Consider the following 12,972-nt stretch of genomic DNA (forward strand, 5'->3'; position numbering starts at 1 on the left):
AAGAAATAAGATAAAATGTAATGATTCCAGAGAATACAGTTATCAGACTCGCCATGTTATACCTAGAAATCAACAGGTAGCTTCTCATGTATTCATGTTCTTCCTCTAAAATATTCTTTGAATGTATGAATGTTGTGTTTTTCATAAAAATCTTTCCTTCAAATAACTGCATTTATACATATTTATATGTTCAAGTTATAAACATATAACTGAAAAATAATGTTTGCTTTAAATTAAGAATTCCTAAGGTGCCAGAAAAAGTTAAGATCGGCATACAAATTAATTTATAACTGTTAAGTTGCCCTTGAAGACAATTAGCAACCTGCTGCAGCTCTTGAAACTGTCTCCGTGGTAACAACCAACTGCAGGGCAGTAGGTCCCTCTCCATTTTATTTTCAGTTGACCACTGGATCCACATACTTACGGTCAGCATCACTTGTTTCCTGCTCACTCTGGTCCTTGTTCTTGTAGAAGGGGAATTTTCGGGAAAAGAGGTTCTTTTTACGCTTGTCATTGAATGACTGCTGAAGAAGAGAAGGAGGGGCAAAACAAAGGGATGTCTACTGTCTGTGTGTACAAAGGCCCAGCCTAGCAGCTCTGTGGAAGCTGACTCCTGTGACCACAGTGTGCAGTTTGATATGATTTTTACTTTAATCTCATATCAAGTGAATTTCTACTTTTGTATAAATTCTAACATTTTGCAACTGAAAATACTTAAGAATTTCAAAGAGCGTGGTTCATTTACACCGAAAAATAAAAATGCTACTTGACAAAAAAAGGCAAATCAGTTACTACTACAGTACAAACCAAGCTAACATTTGTTTATACTAATCCATATTTTTCCAGAAAAATTTTCAGGTATTACGTGCTCTACAGCAAAAGTTATTTAATGTTACTTTGCTGCTCAATTACATTTTATTCATTAGGAAGTAATCTTCATTTTATTTTGGCCTGACCAGTTACTCCTTTATCTCTTTTTTTGTGGCTACGATGAGCTAATAGAAAAGTCATTATTTAAAAAGTAAACCAAAATGATTATGAGACAGTTGCTAATGCTGAATATTTAAAAAACAAATACATATATATATATTCTTGGAAGAGGACAAAAGGTAACTAAATGCTTATGAGCCAGAAAATGGGAAGAAAACTAAAAGGTCCATCAAGCACACAGAGTCCAGCAAGAGATTTATCAATGCCATCTCTTAGCCAAGCAAGAAGAGTCAGAAGTCTCCTGACCAATGTGAATGCTTCAGTACTGAAGTCTCCTGACCAACGTGAATGCTTCAGTACTGACTTATTTATTCTTAAGTTCTACTCCACTTCTTAAAAAAAAGTACACCTAAATAACGTAGAACCACATCCAATCATTGGCACCGCGTCCTTCATAGGGAATAAAAAGTTTGGTGTCCACCAAAGCCACAAGGCACTTAAGATTCTAACAGTTTATACATAATTGTAACGTGGAGTTGAGCAGTTGATTTGATGTCTCTTATTGCACATGTTGGAAACAAGTTTTTCCTTGAATGTCTCATTTGTGCATTCATAGATTTAAGAGCATGTAGCACAAGAACGATGAGGCTATTAAAGAGAAATAGCTTCTTTTGTCATTTCTCTGTCATAGGCATTCATGTTTTGAAGGAAACGGACTTACCTCCAGTGACACTAAGAATTATTATTTTTTGGAGGGGGAAGGGAAAAATATAAAGAATAGATTTTTTTGTTCTGATTTTTATGAGTTTATACACATCTTAAGATGCTGTATTATTCATTATTTTGAAGTATGCTGACAAGAATAATGTGTTTTTGGCATGCCCTTATTTTAAGCATGTGATGCCAGGTGATTAAGGTGAAGCAGCCAGGTGTGGTGGCTCACATCTGTAACCCCAGCACTTTGGTAGGCCGAGGCAGGAGGATCGCTTGAGGCCAGGAGTTCAAAATCAGCCTAGGCAACATGGCGAAACCCCATCTCAAAAAAAAAAAAAAAATTAGCTGGGAGCAGTGGTGTGTGACTGTAGTCTCAGCTACTTGGGAGGCTGAGGCAGGAGGATCACTTGAACCCAGGAGTTTGAGGCTGCAATGAGCTATGATCATACCATTGCATTCCAACCTGGGTGATAGAGTGAGACCTTTTCTTTAAATTAAAAAAAAAAAAAGTGAAGTAGATTAAAGTGACTTTTAGCTCAAATTCTATGACTTGAGAAGACTTATTTTGATAAAGATCTTTATAAAAACAAGGTTAAACTTTCATTTTTACCTTTACATATAATTAATTCAGGATTAATAAGTTCACAGTTCATTAGCCAAGCAGACTGTCTTGATTTCAATCTTAAAGTTTGAAGGCTCTGAGGAACTAGATAAAAGACAACTCTAAGTAGAAGTTAAAAATTCAATGGACAGAAAAAGTATTACGGAGAAATCTGGGCTTATAACTATTTTATAAACTGTCAAGTAGCATTATTTGAATAAAAATCTTTGTTCAAATCCATATTTTAGAAAGGAGAAAGAGGAGAAAGTGTTTTAGTAGAAAAAAAGTATGGTAATCTAATTTAGGGAAAAACTAAATCTTTTCGTTCGTAAGAATCAATGGTTTTGAATTTAGCAATAATTTTTATATCTGATACAACTGATGTGTTTTTTATAAAAGTTTATTCATCCCTCTTACTGCATCTATAGTGGTCAGAGTCAGTTTCACAGCAAACAACCAAAAGAAACATGAAGTTTAAAATGTCTGATTCTTATTATCTTTGCAGTTAGCCAAAATGAGATATCATAAAGATATCATAATATAGGACAGAGAGAAACGCTTGTTAGTTAAGAAATGTATTAGTTGTATCACATTTAATATCCTCCAGGTGAAGAACTTATTAAAAGTGAAAAAAATAGCACAAGCAACCAAGACAAAAATGTGTAGGGAAAACATGAAAGTGAAGACTTGCTACCTCCAGTTTCTCTGTATTTTCAATCAGAAGTACTACATTTAATACTTACTGTCATTAATGCTGTATCGCAAGACAGTGTAAGAATTGATAAAATATCATAAATTCATGATACATATATTAAATAACTAAATACATAATTTCCACATGTAGTATTTCAAAATAGCCAAATGAATGCTAGACATGTTAATGAGAAACTAAAATGTTATAAGTCTGTAGTAAAAATGAAGTCCATAATCACTATGTAAGGAAAGGAGGAGGAGAAGTAGGAAATGGTGTTATAGAAAGAAATGCAGTTCTGATCAATGGCAAGCGTATTTTTACCCCACTCAGTATCATGCATAGTTTTGGTGCTGTGTTAGAACACAGTGACTCTGTATAAAGTTGGTTACAGTCAACAAACAAGACTAAGATTTAAACACGTCGTTAATTCAGTTAACTTCTTACAGTATGAAAGAAAAGTTACAACATGCAACCTCTTTTTCAAGTTATTGATGGTATATTGTACTAAATCATTTTTAAAGATATACATAAAACAAGCATAAAAAATTCACACTTTTCAAATCCTGAGCATTTACCTGGGATTTTCCCTCTAATACAAATTTCTATTTTAATATTGCTTCAGATCACACTACATAATTTGGAATTTTTCTGAAAGCTACAAGTAAATTTTAAAGGAATTTGTCATTTCTAAAAAACGGAATGTAACATATAATTTTCTCAGATTTAACTTCCTGAACCAAAGATATGTCTCATCTTTTAAATTTTAAAGCTTTAAGTCTGAGTGCTTAGTGATACCAGAGATGTACAGAGAGTATATTTGCTGAGTTAACATTCCACATTCATTTCAAATATTATCAAAGACTTATAAAAATTTTGTTTAGTATTAAAAAAACCCAAATATAAAACATTGCTATAAATGGTATTTAACGTAACATGTATCAGTTTGTTCTCCAGGCTTACTGTTGGAATATTACACTGCAGTGAGTTCAGGGTTATTAAGAATTACATCCACCAGTACGAGATGAAGCCTGTACCATCTTCCTCATCTATTGACGGCCCAAATATTTAGATGCAAGCAGAAGGACTTAAAGTGAAGGAAAAATAAATACACTTCTAAAATATATTACGAAAGACTTGATATATTTCTTTTCTTTTTTTTTTTCGAGACAGGGTCTCACTCTGTCACCCAGGCTAGAGAGCAGTGGTGTGATCATGGCTTACTGCAGCCTGGACTTCCTGGGCTTAAGCAATCCTTCCACTTTAGCCGCTGGAGCAGCTGGGACTACAGGTGCAAGCCATCACGCCTGGCTAATTTTTTACATTTTTTTTTTTTTTTTTTTTTTTTTAGAGATTGGGTCTTACTATGTTGCCCAGGCTGGTACTGAACTCCTGGACTCAAGTGATCCTCCTGCCCTGGATTCCAAAAGTGCTGGGTTACAGGAGTAAGCCACCTTGCCTAGCCTCGATATATTTTTTTCTTTCTTTTTTTTTTTTGAGACAGGATCTCCCTCTGTTGCGCAGGCTGGAGTGCAGAGGTGCAATCATGGCTCACTGCAGCTTTGACCTCCAGGGCTCAAGCAATGATCTTGCCACAGTCTCCCAAGTAGCTGAGACTATAGGTGTGTGCCATCAAGCCTGGCTAATGGATGTATTTCTTGATCATCTACAAACTTCTCCTCATGACTAGCACTTTATTTCAGTCAAATAAAATTTCATATTGATTCCAACATTTAAAACATAATTCTCTTAAGAAATTATAGCAGGAATAATGTGGGGAAAGAACAAAAAAATTTCCAAAAATTCACTTGCAACAACTTGTAAACTAAGGATTATGACTTAGCATTTCTGAAATGCCTATTTTCTTAGCAGGGTCATTATTAAATTATCTGCCATGATTAACACTAGTAACACAAATTCCTTTTTCTTTTTTGAGATGGAGTCTCGCTCTGTCACCCAGTCTGGAGCACAGAGGTGTGATCTGGGCTCAATGCAATCTCCACCTATCGGGTTCAAGTGATACTTGTGCCTCAGCCTCCCGAGTAGCTGGGATTACAGATGCCTGCCACCACGCCTGGCTAATTTTTATATTTTTGGTAGAGACGGGGTTTCGCCATGTTGGCCAGGCTGGTCTCTAACTCCTAACCTCAGGTGATCTGCCTGACTTGGCCTTCCAAAGTGCTGGAACTACAGGCGTGAGCCACCATGCCCAGCCTAGTAACACAAATTTCTAATTGGAAATCGAATGAAGGTCAAATACATTTCATTTATAAAAATAAGCTTGACCAGAAGTATGTTGCTAATAATATATCAAATGATAGTTTTGATAATTTGGAAGGGTCTGTGAAATGGGTGGTTTAATTTAACAAATGCTTACTTAAGTATCTACCATTGTAAAGCACCATGGCAAGAACTGATCATGATTAATTTTGATAGCAAAATCCTTTTCATTTTAACAATGTAGCTCAAATAGGAATTATGAAAATGTAGAGATTTCAAATACTCACCCCTTTATCTCTCGTTTTAGAATTGAATTTCACTGTTTTTAATCGGGCTCGTTCTTTCTTCTCAACTCTGTCAAAGTACAGAATGTTATTTTTTAAGTAAACCAAACATATCTAGGGGTCTTACTAGAAATAACCAGAATTGTTATCTTTATAATGGGCATTTTTATACTCTAAAACCTTTAGGAGCCATCTAGGTTTGCATCCCCAAATTAGAATTGCTGAAAAATGAAATAAAGGGCTCATTTTATTATGAAACAAAACCTGATGCTATGAAGTTATCAATACACAGTACATATGTGTATATTTTTATATGTATATTCAGTTACAAAATTATATGAAAGTATGAGGCACCATTTCTGAGTTTAACAGTTTTCCAAGTTTTGTTTGTTTTTAAGTATTATTAGCTTTGCATGAAGCACATATGCTAAAAATTAAGCTAGAGAAAGCAAATGTGTCGAAATGTTAAAAATTGGTGAAAGTGGGAGAAGGATATGTGGATGTTCATTGTATACTGCCATTTTTGTACTTACTTTTCTATAGCTCTGAAACTTTTAACAAAAAGGTGGAATATTTAAAATTAAGCCTAATTCTAATGATATGTGTGTGTGTGTGTGTGTGTGTGTGTGTGTAAATATATAAATAACCAGTTACAGTTATTAAAGTAAGAGTTTTAAAGTATTTTTGGAAGGATACATAAGAACTGTTAATCTTTACCCCTATGGAGGTGAAATGGGTGTTGTGAGAGGGAGCCTGTAAAGCCTTCACATCTTTTAAATTCTGAACTTTACCTATTCAAAATAAGCAAGCAAATAAAACTACAACGAAACAAATTTTTATGTAGATTGTAACACTAATGTAAATCTTGCAAAATTTAATGGAAATTAAGCTTTCATAAATTTTCCAATTTCAACATAGCAATTATGTTAGCATATAACAGAAAAGCCTACCAAAACAAGCCTATGAATAAAGTATTTTATTTTTTCCTTATTATCTATTTAGTTTTACTATGGGTACAGCAGGACCTTAGCATTCATGAATTTAAATTTTAAACTTAAGTCTTGGTGCAGTGGCTCATGCCTGTAATCCCAGCACTTTGGGAGGCCGAGGCGGGTGGATCACAAGGTCAGGAGTTCAAGACCAGCCTGGCCAACATGGTGAAACCCTGTCTCTACTAAAAATACAAAAATTAGTCAGGCACAGTAGTGGGTGCCTGTAATCCCAGCTACTTGGGAGGCTGAGGCAGGAGAATCGCTTGAATCCAGGAAGTGGAGGTTGCAGTGAGCCAAGATCATGCCATTGCACTCTATCCTGGGCAAAAGAGTAAGACTCCATTCCCCACCCCAAACAAAAAAAAATTAAAACTCATGATTTTTACTATTCAAGAGCAATTCTGAGGCTCCATGACCTGAATAATTTATAATCTTGCCTAGGTACTTAATAACAGCACCACAAAACTAGCATTTAGTGGGTGAGCATTTACAACTCAACTTTGTTTTCTAATCATTATCTTGTTTACTACATAGTTCAGCAACTTAAATTGTCTATATTTGTAAATATTATTCCTGAAAGCCAAGAATTGTAGGAATTACAATTCCTATGTTATTTTAGAAGAGGTCTAAGAAAGAGATAGTTCTATTTAAGAAAAGGTAAGTTTTGAATACATTCAAGAACGAAATGGCATAATTAGTTGTGGTTTCTTACTGTATTTTATGGGAGTAAGATTATATTCTGCAATGCTACTCATGAATTTGGAAACTGGCAGAGGTCTCGAGATATCTTTCTTACATTTTGCTTGCTCTGAAACACAATCTTATAAAATTTTTGTGCAAAATGAAAAAAAAAATCTCTCCAGTGAAGCCAACGGTGTTTATTATTGGGTGTAGGCACAGAAAGCCTTTGCAAGGTATGAGACTCCAAGAAGCAAGACAATTTTTAGGAGCTCTGACCTTGATATTTAAGATGTAAGGTTTCTACTGACTCAACAAGGCATAGAGGAAGCATTTCCGAATTTAAAGCAGACTATGTTCTATTTCTGGAAAAAAGTTATGCTGATTGCTGCATTGCTAAAAGAGGATTTGTCATCAACTGGAAGGTCTAGCCAAATAGTTGGATCATGCTAAATATATGGATATAGCCAACAGCAGTTATAAGCCCGAAAATCATAATTATAAATCTTGATTATAATAATATTACTTTTCAACTTCTATGAACAGGTAAATAAAGGTCTAGAAATAATTACAAAATAGGTATAAATCCAACTAATAAGAAAAAGATAAGTTTATTACAGAATAATCGACTTAAAATGAATTAACTAGTTATAATCAACATTTCTTTATTATCTCATTAACTATTTTTGCTGGCTATCTTACTACTACTACTTTAAAAAGCTCTTAAAGAACTTCTAGACAATGATTTAGATGAAGCAGATCTCATAAATAAGCTATCTTGGGGGAATTCTGAAATGACATTTTAACACCTTCCCCACAAAAGTAGAGACATTCAACAGCACTTCATAGGCCTTAGAAGGGGTCCTTTAAGCTGGGACCACCCTTTGCAAAGAGGGCCTGTCCTTAACTACTTTTGCTATCTGGTAAGTATGCATCCATGAATCACTAAAATGAATCATTAGGGCTGGGTGCAGTGGCTCACAGCTGTCATCCCAGAGCTGTGGGAAGCTGGGGTGAGAAAACTGCTTGAGGCCAAGAGTTTAAGACTTGCCTGGGCAACATAGCTAGAACCCATCTCCACAAAAAAAACAAAAACAAAAACAAAAAACTTAGCCGGGTGCAGTGACACGCACCTGGAGTCCCAGCTACTAGCTGAGGTGGGGGGATAGCTTGAGCCCAGGGGTCTGAGGTTCAGTGAGCTATGATCATGTCACTGCACTCCAGCCTGGGCGACAGAGCAAGACCCTGTCTCTTAAAAGAATCAATCACTCTACCTACCTACCTAACTATACATAATCATTAAAAGCAAAGATAAAAGACCAGTGAACTGCACCAATACATGTAATTTAAGCAAGGAAAAAGAGAAGTGAAGCATATTACCAGATATTTCCAAAAATTTTGCCATGAAGGAAGAAATTCATGCCATCAAAAACACAAAATTTAAGTCCTCTTATTTATCTACATCAACCACAGACACTTTCAGTTTTCTCTTCAATGGTATAGCTAAATGGCACACTGACTTAATATATACTTATTTTGTTTTCAGCAACTAGTAGCTTTAGATAAATTTCTGCTTGGAGGCATCACTTTTTTTTTTTTTTTTTTTTGAGTCAGGGTCTTGCTCTGTTGCCCAGGCTGGAGTGCAATGGCGCAATTTTGGCTCACTGCCACCTCCACCTCCTGGGTTCAAGCAATTATCCTGCTTCAGCCTCCCAAGTAGCTGGGATTACAGGCTCCCACCACCACACCCAGCTAATTTTTATATTTTTAGTAGAGACGGAGTTTCACCATACTGCCCAGCAGGCTGGTCTCTTGGCCAGGCTGGTCTCGAACTCCTGACCTCACGATCCGCCCACCTCCGCCTCCTAAAGTGCTGCGATTACAGGTGTGAGCCACTGCACCTGGCCCATATTTTCTAGTTATGTCACTGGTTACAATTCCATTTGAATAAAATTAAATGGCTGTGAAGCACAATATAAAAAACTGAGCATAAAATCATTTTAGTAAAATTATTTTTTCAGTTCTGGTGATTATTTTTAATTGTGTGTGTGTGTGTGTGTGTGTGTATGTATGTATGTATATATATATCTATATATATATATTTAGACAGAGTCTTGCTCTCTCCCAGGCTGGAGTGCAGTGGTGCAATCTCAGGTCACTGCAACTTCGGCCTCCTGAGTTCAAGCAATTCTCCTGCCTAAGCCTCCCGAGCAGCTGGGACTACAGGCGTGCGCCTCTATGTCCAGGTAATTTTTGTATTTTTAGTAGAGACAGGGTTTCACCACGTTGGCCAGGCTCGTCTTGAACTCCTGACCTCAAGTGATCCACCCACCTCAGCCTCCCAAAAGTGCTGGGATTACAGGCATGAGCCACCACGCCCAGCCTAACTGTATATATTTAAGTTGTACAACTTCATGATTTTATATATATAATATATATAATATATAACATATAATATATATAATATATAACATATAATATATATAATATATAACATATAATATATATATATATAATATATATACTGTGAAATAATCACTACAGTCAACCTAATTAACATATCCATTACCTCACCTGGTTACCTTTTTTTTTTGGGTGGTAAGAATACTTAGGACCGATCCCCTCTTAGCAAATTTCAGGGACAGTACTATTACCTGCAGTTGCCATGCTTACATGTTAGAGGTCCAGAACTCACTCATCTTGCATCATGGAAACTTTGTATCTCCTCATTTCCCCATCCTCCTAACCCCTGGTAACCACCATTCTTCTCTGCATGACTTCGACTACTTTAGATTTCACATAAAAATGTGATCATACGATTTTTGTCTTTCCGTGTCTGGCTTTTCTCAATTAGCATAATGCACTCCAGGTCCATCCATGTTGTCACAAATTAAAAGAAATTTAAAAGAACATCAATTATTTATGTTGCCTCACATTCAAGTGGTAAGAAGCAGACATACCTGCGTTTACTGGGAATCACTCCAACCTCATCACTCTCACCATCTGGTGTAACCTGCCTGGCTTGCCACCATTCATCATCAGAAGCATTAATAACATGGAGGATATCTCCAAATTTGAAGTTCAATCCCTGACTGGGAAGGCCACTGTCTTTAGTCTTGTCATAATCAAAAAGGGCTCTAGAGTCAGAAGAAAAAAAGTCCATAATCACTTGCTAGAATGATATTAACCAACATATCACAGGGTTCTGAAAGTATACAAAGTATGTGTAAATATACACAGGGTTCTGAAAGTATATGTAATTTAGGTAATTAAATATATCATAGTAGGCCAAATAATACCCAGTTCAATTGTGCACTACATACAAGATGAGACAAAAAAGAAATAGCAAAATCAACTTGTTATGAAAATACTGTATTGTATTATCTGTTTCTTTCAATATCACAAGCCAAATTTTAAAAACGCTCTTGGATTGTAATCCAATGGCAAGTTATATTGAATTCTAAAATAAAGACAAACCCAGAGAGTTTGAAATTAATAAACAAAAAGTATTAAGATACATTCTTCTCTTTACTTTGATTAGATACACGTAGGAAAACAAATTCCCTGATAAATCTGATTTATTAGTTGTGGACTGTAAGACTAGCTCAACATAGTGACTATTCTGTCAGTGAACTACTCCTTCCATTTGTTCACAATACTAGAGTTGATAGGGTTTTCAGAGTCAATAACAACGATGAACACTAATTACAGATGACTTTATCAGCTGCCAAATACTTTGGAAAAAGTAATAATTTAATACGGTAATTGCAAAGTATTAGGAATATCTTAAAATTTGATAAAAAGAAAATATTGTCCTACCACTTGATTAATGTACAATATTAATAAATATTAAAATAAATATTGTACATATAATACATAAATCAAATTCTTAAGTCCAAATAAGCTCTCTCGAATGTAAGAAAGGATCACAGCAACTGGAAATTAGGATGAAAATCATAATCTTTTTCACACTACCCAACATTTAAGAACCTAGCTCTTCAAGTAAAACTCAAGAGGGGTGGAATTACTGGATGGCTAAATAAATAAACTAGCAGTTAATGGTTTTTCAAATGAGTTCTTTCAAGTCTTTTCGTGGGGCTAAAGGTGTTAGGGAAGCAGGGGGAATCGAAGTAGGAAGGCTCACTTAAACATACATTCAAACATAGAGAAGATGAGGGCACAAATAAGCATAATAGAAAATAGAAAATAAAGTACCTTAAGAGGTAGTACAAATGTCAAGACATTCAGAAAAGGAAAATACTAACTTCTTACATTATTATAAAAATTCATCTTTTGAATCACAAAATGTAACTATTATTGAACAACAAAGGAAATCACCCACAATCTCTACTTATGTTAGCATTTTAACATTCTCTTTTAATATATTTGATTCATAAAAAAAGAAACGCATGGACCCATGGAATACATGTGAGTTATTAATCATAATAGTGCAATGAACACCTGTTCACCTACTATCCAACCTAAGACTACACACAAAACCTTTATCAGTAATTCACATTCGCCTGCGTATATTCCCTCTGATCCTGATTCCCTTGGATCAAGAGTTAACCACTATTAGAATGTAACTATCATTCTTAATGTTTGTTATTTCTTTGACTCATTCTTTTTTGGTTGGTTTGGTTTTATCATATAATACGTGAGTGACTAAAAGATATAATGTATGTTTTTGCTTGTTTCAGAGCTTTATAAAGAGGTATTCTGTAGGTAGTTTTTTGTAACCTTTTTTTTTTTTTTTTTTTTTTTTGGCTTTTGAAATTAGAAATACATCGACTAAAAAAACCCCACAAGACTCAGGTGTGGTGGTGTGTGCCTGTAGTCCCAGCTACTTGGGACGTTAAGATGTGAGGATCCCTTGAGCCCAGGAGTCCAAGACAAGCTTAGCCAACAGGGCAAGACCCCATCTCAAAAAGAACCATAAGGCTTCTGATTAACTATAGCAGACTGTGTCTATTTCTTCTCCATCCTGACTCATTAAAATGACAATAAAATAAGAAAAATACAAAAGAGAGAAGACAACAGGGGAAGAGAGATTTTAACACATTTTTGGATGATGCTAATTAAATTTAGCAGAATGAAAGAAGCTATAAATGGAGTGTCAGCAGAGAGGGTTATAGAAACAAGTTTTATTCCATAAGAATCCTGGAGATGGTCATAAATCAGAAGTGTACACTAGTACCAAGGTAGGCAGGGATAAGTTACTGTACTAAAAACAGAAGGTAGAAACACTGTATGTAGCACTTAGACCACTGCCACCAAAGTTCCTTTTCCCATTCCCCAAACCCACAGAAGACCAGTGGTTTACTCTCCAGAGAAATTGAATTTGAGGAGCTGTATACTCTGAAACTTGGTGGAGAAGGGGAAGGTGGCTGGACTGAAATGGATGAAAATGAAATTCTAGCAACTTGGTTTATACTATTGGCAGGAGACAGGGATTCTTCTCCAGGGATATTTAATTATACCAAAGAACAGAATGACGTGGGACAGGAGAGAAAATGTAAGAGCCAATTTATCCCCCTCTTTACCCCACTGTCTTCTAGTTAAATCCATTATCTTCATTTCTCTGTTCATAAGAATGGAAAACAATGAAAGGAACACTGGATATTTAAAGAATGCCTTATATAAAACACTAAAGAAAAAACCCCCAAGAAAATAGGATAGCTAGAAAAAAGGAATACAGAGAAAGCAAATACAAAAAGCAGAAGAAAATCTCAGAGACAGACCAGATTATGTCCACGAAAGAAATGGAAGATGAGGGAGCTCCTGGAAAATAAAACAGGATATGATTCTCTCTCCCCACATTCCAAATTCTCTACTGGGGAGAAGGCAAAATAAAGTCATTTC

At 35.4% G+C, this 12,972-nt stretch overlaps 1 protein-coding gene across 20 annotated transcripts in view; it reads right to left on the reverse strand.

Moving 5' to 3' along the window:
• DLG1 (discs large MAGUK scaffold protein 1) overlaps positions 1–12,972 on the reverse strand; it is a 192,127-nt gene that overhangs the window by 34,041 nt on the left and 145,114 nt on the right. For 10 of the 20 annotated variants that reach the window (XM_030823041.1, XM_030823039.1, XM_030823035.1 and 7 more), the window contains 2 exons: positions 10,071–10,247; positions 5,444–5,510 (listed from right to left, as the gene is read on the reverse strand). In XM_030823041.1, coding sequence (XP_030678901.1) covers positions 5,444–5,510; positions 10,071–10,247 — 244 coding nt within the window. Of the gene's footprint in view, positions 1–424; positions 525–5,443; positions 5,511–10,070; positions 10,248–12,972 lie in introns of all 20 variants that reach the window. The other 10 variants (XM_030823037.1, XM_030823034.1, XM_012510641.2 and 7 more) reach the window with 2 other exon arrangements.

Source organism: Nomascus leucogenys, chromosome 11 (assembly GCF_006542625.1).
Source record: "Nomascus leucogenys isolate Asia chromosome 11, Asia_NLE_v1, whole genome shotgun sequence".
NCBI lineage: Eukaryota > Metazoa > Chordata > Mammalia > Primates > Hylobatidae > Nomascus > Nomascus leucogenys.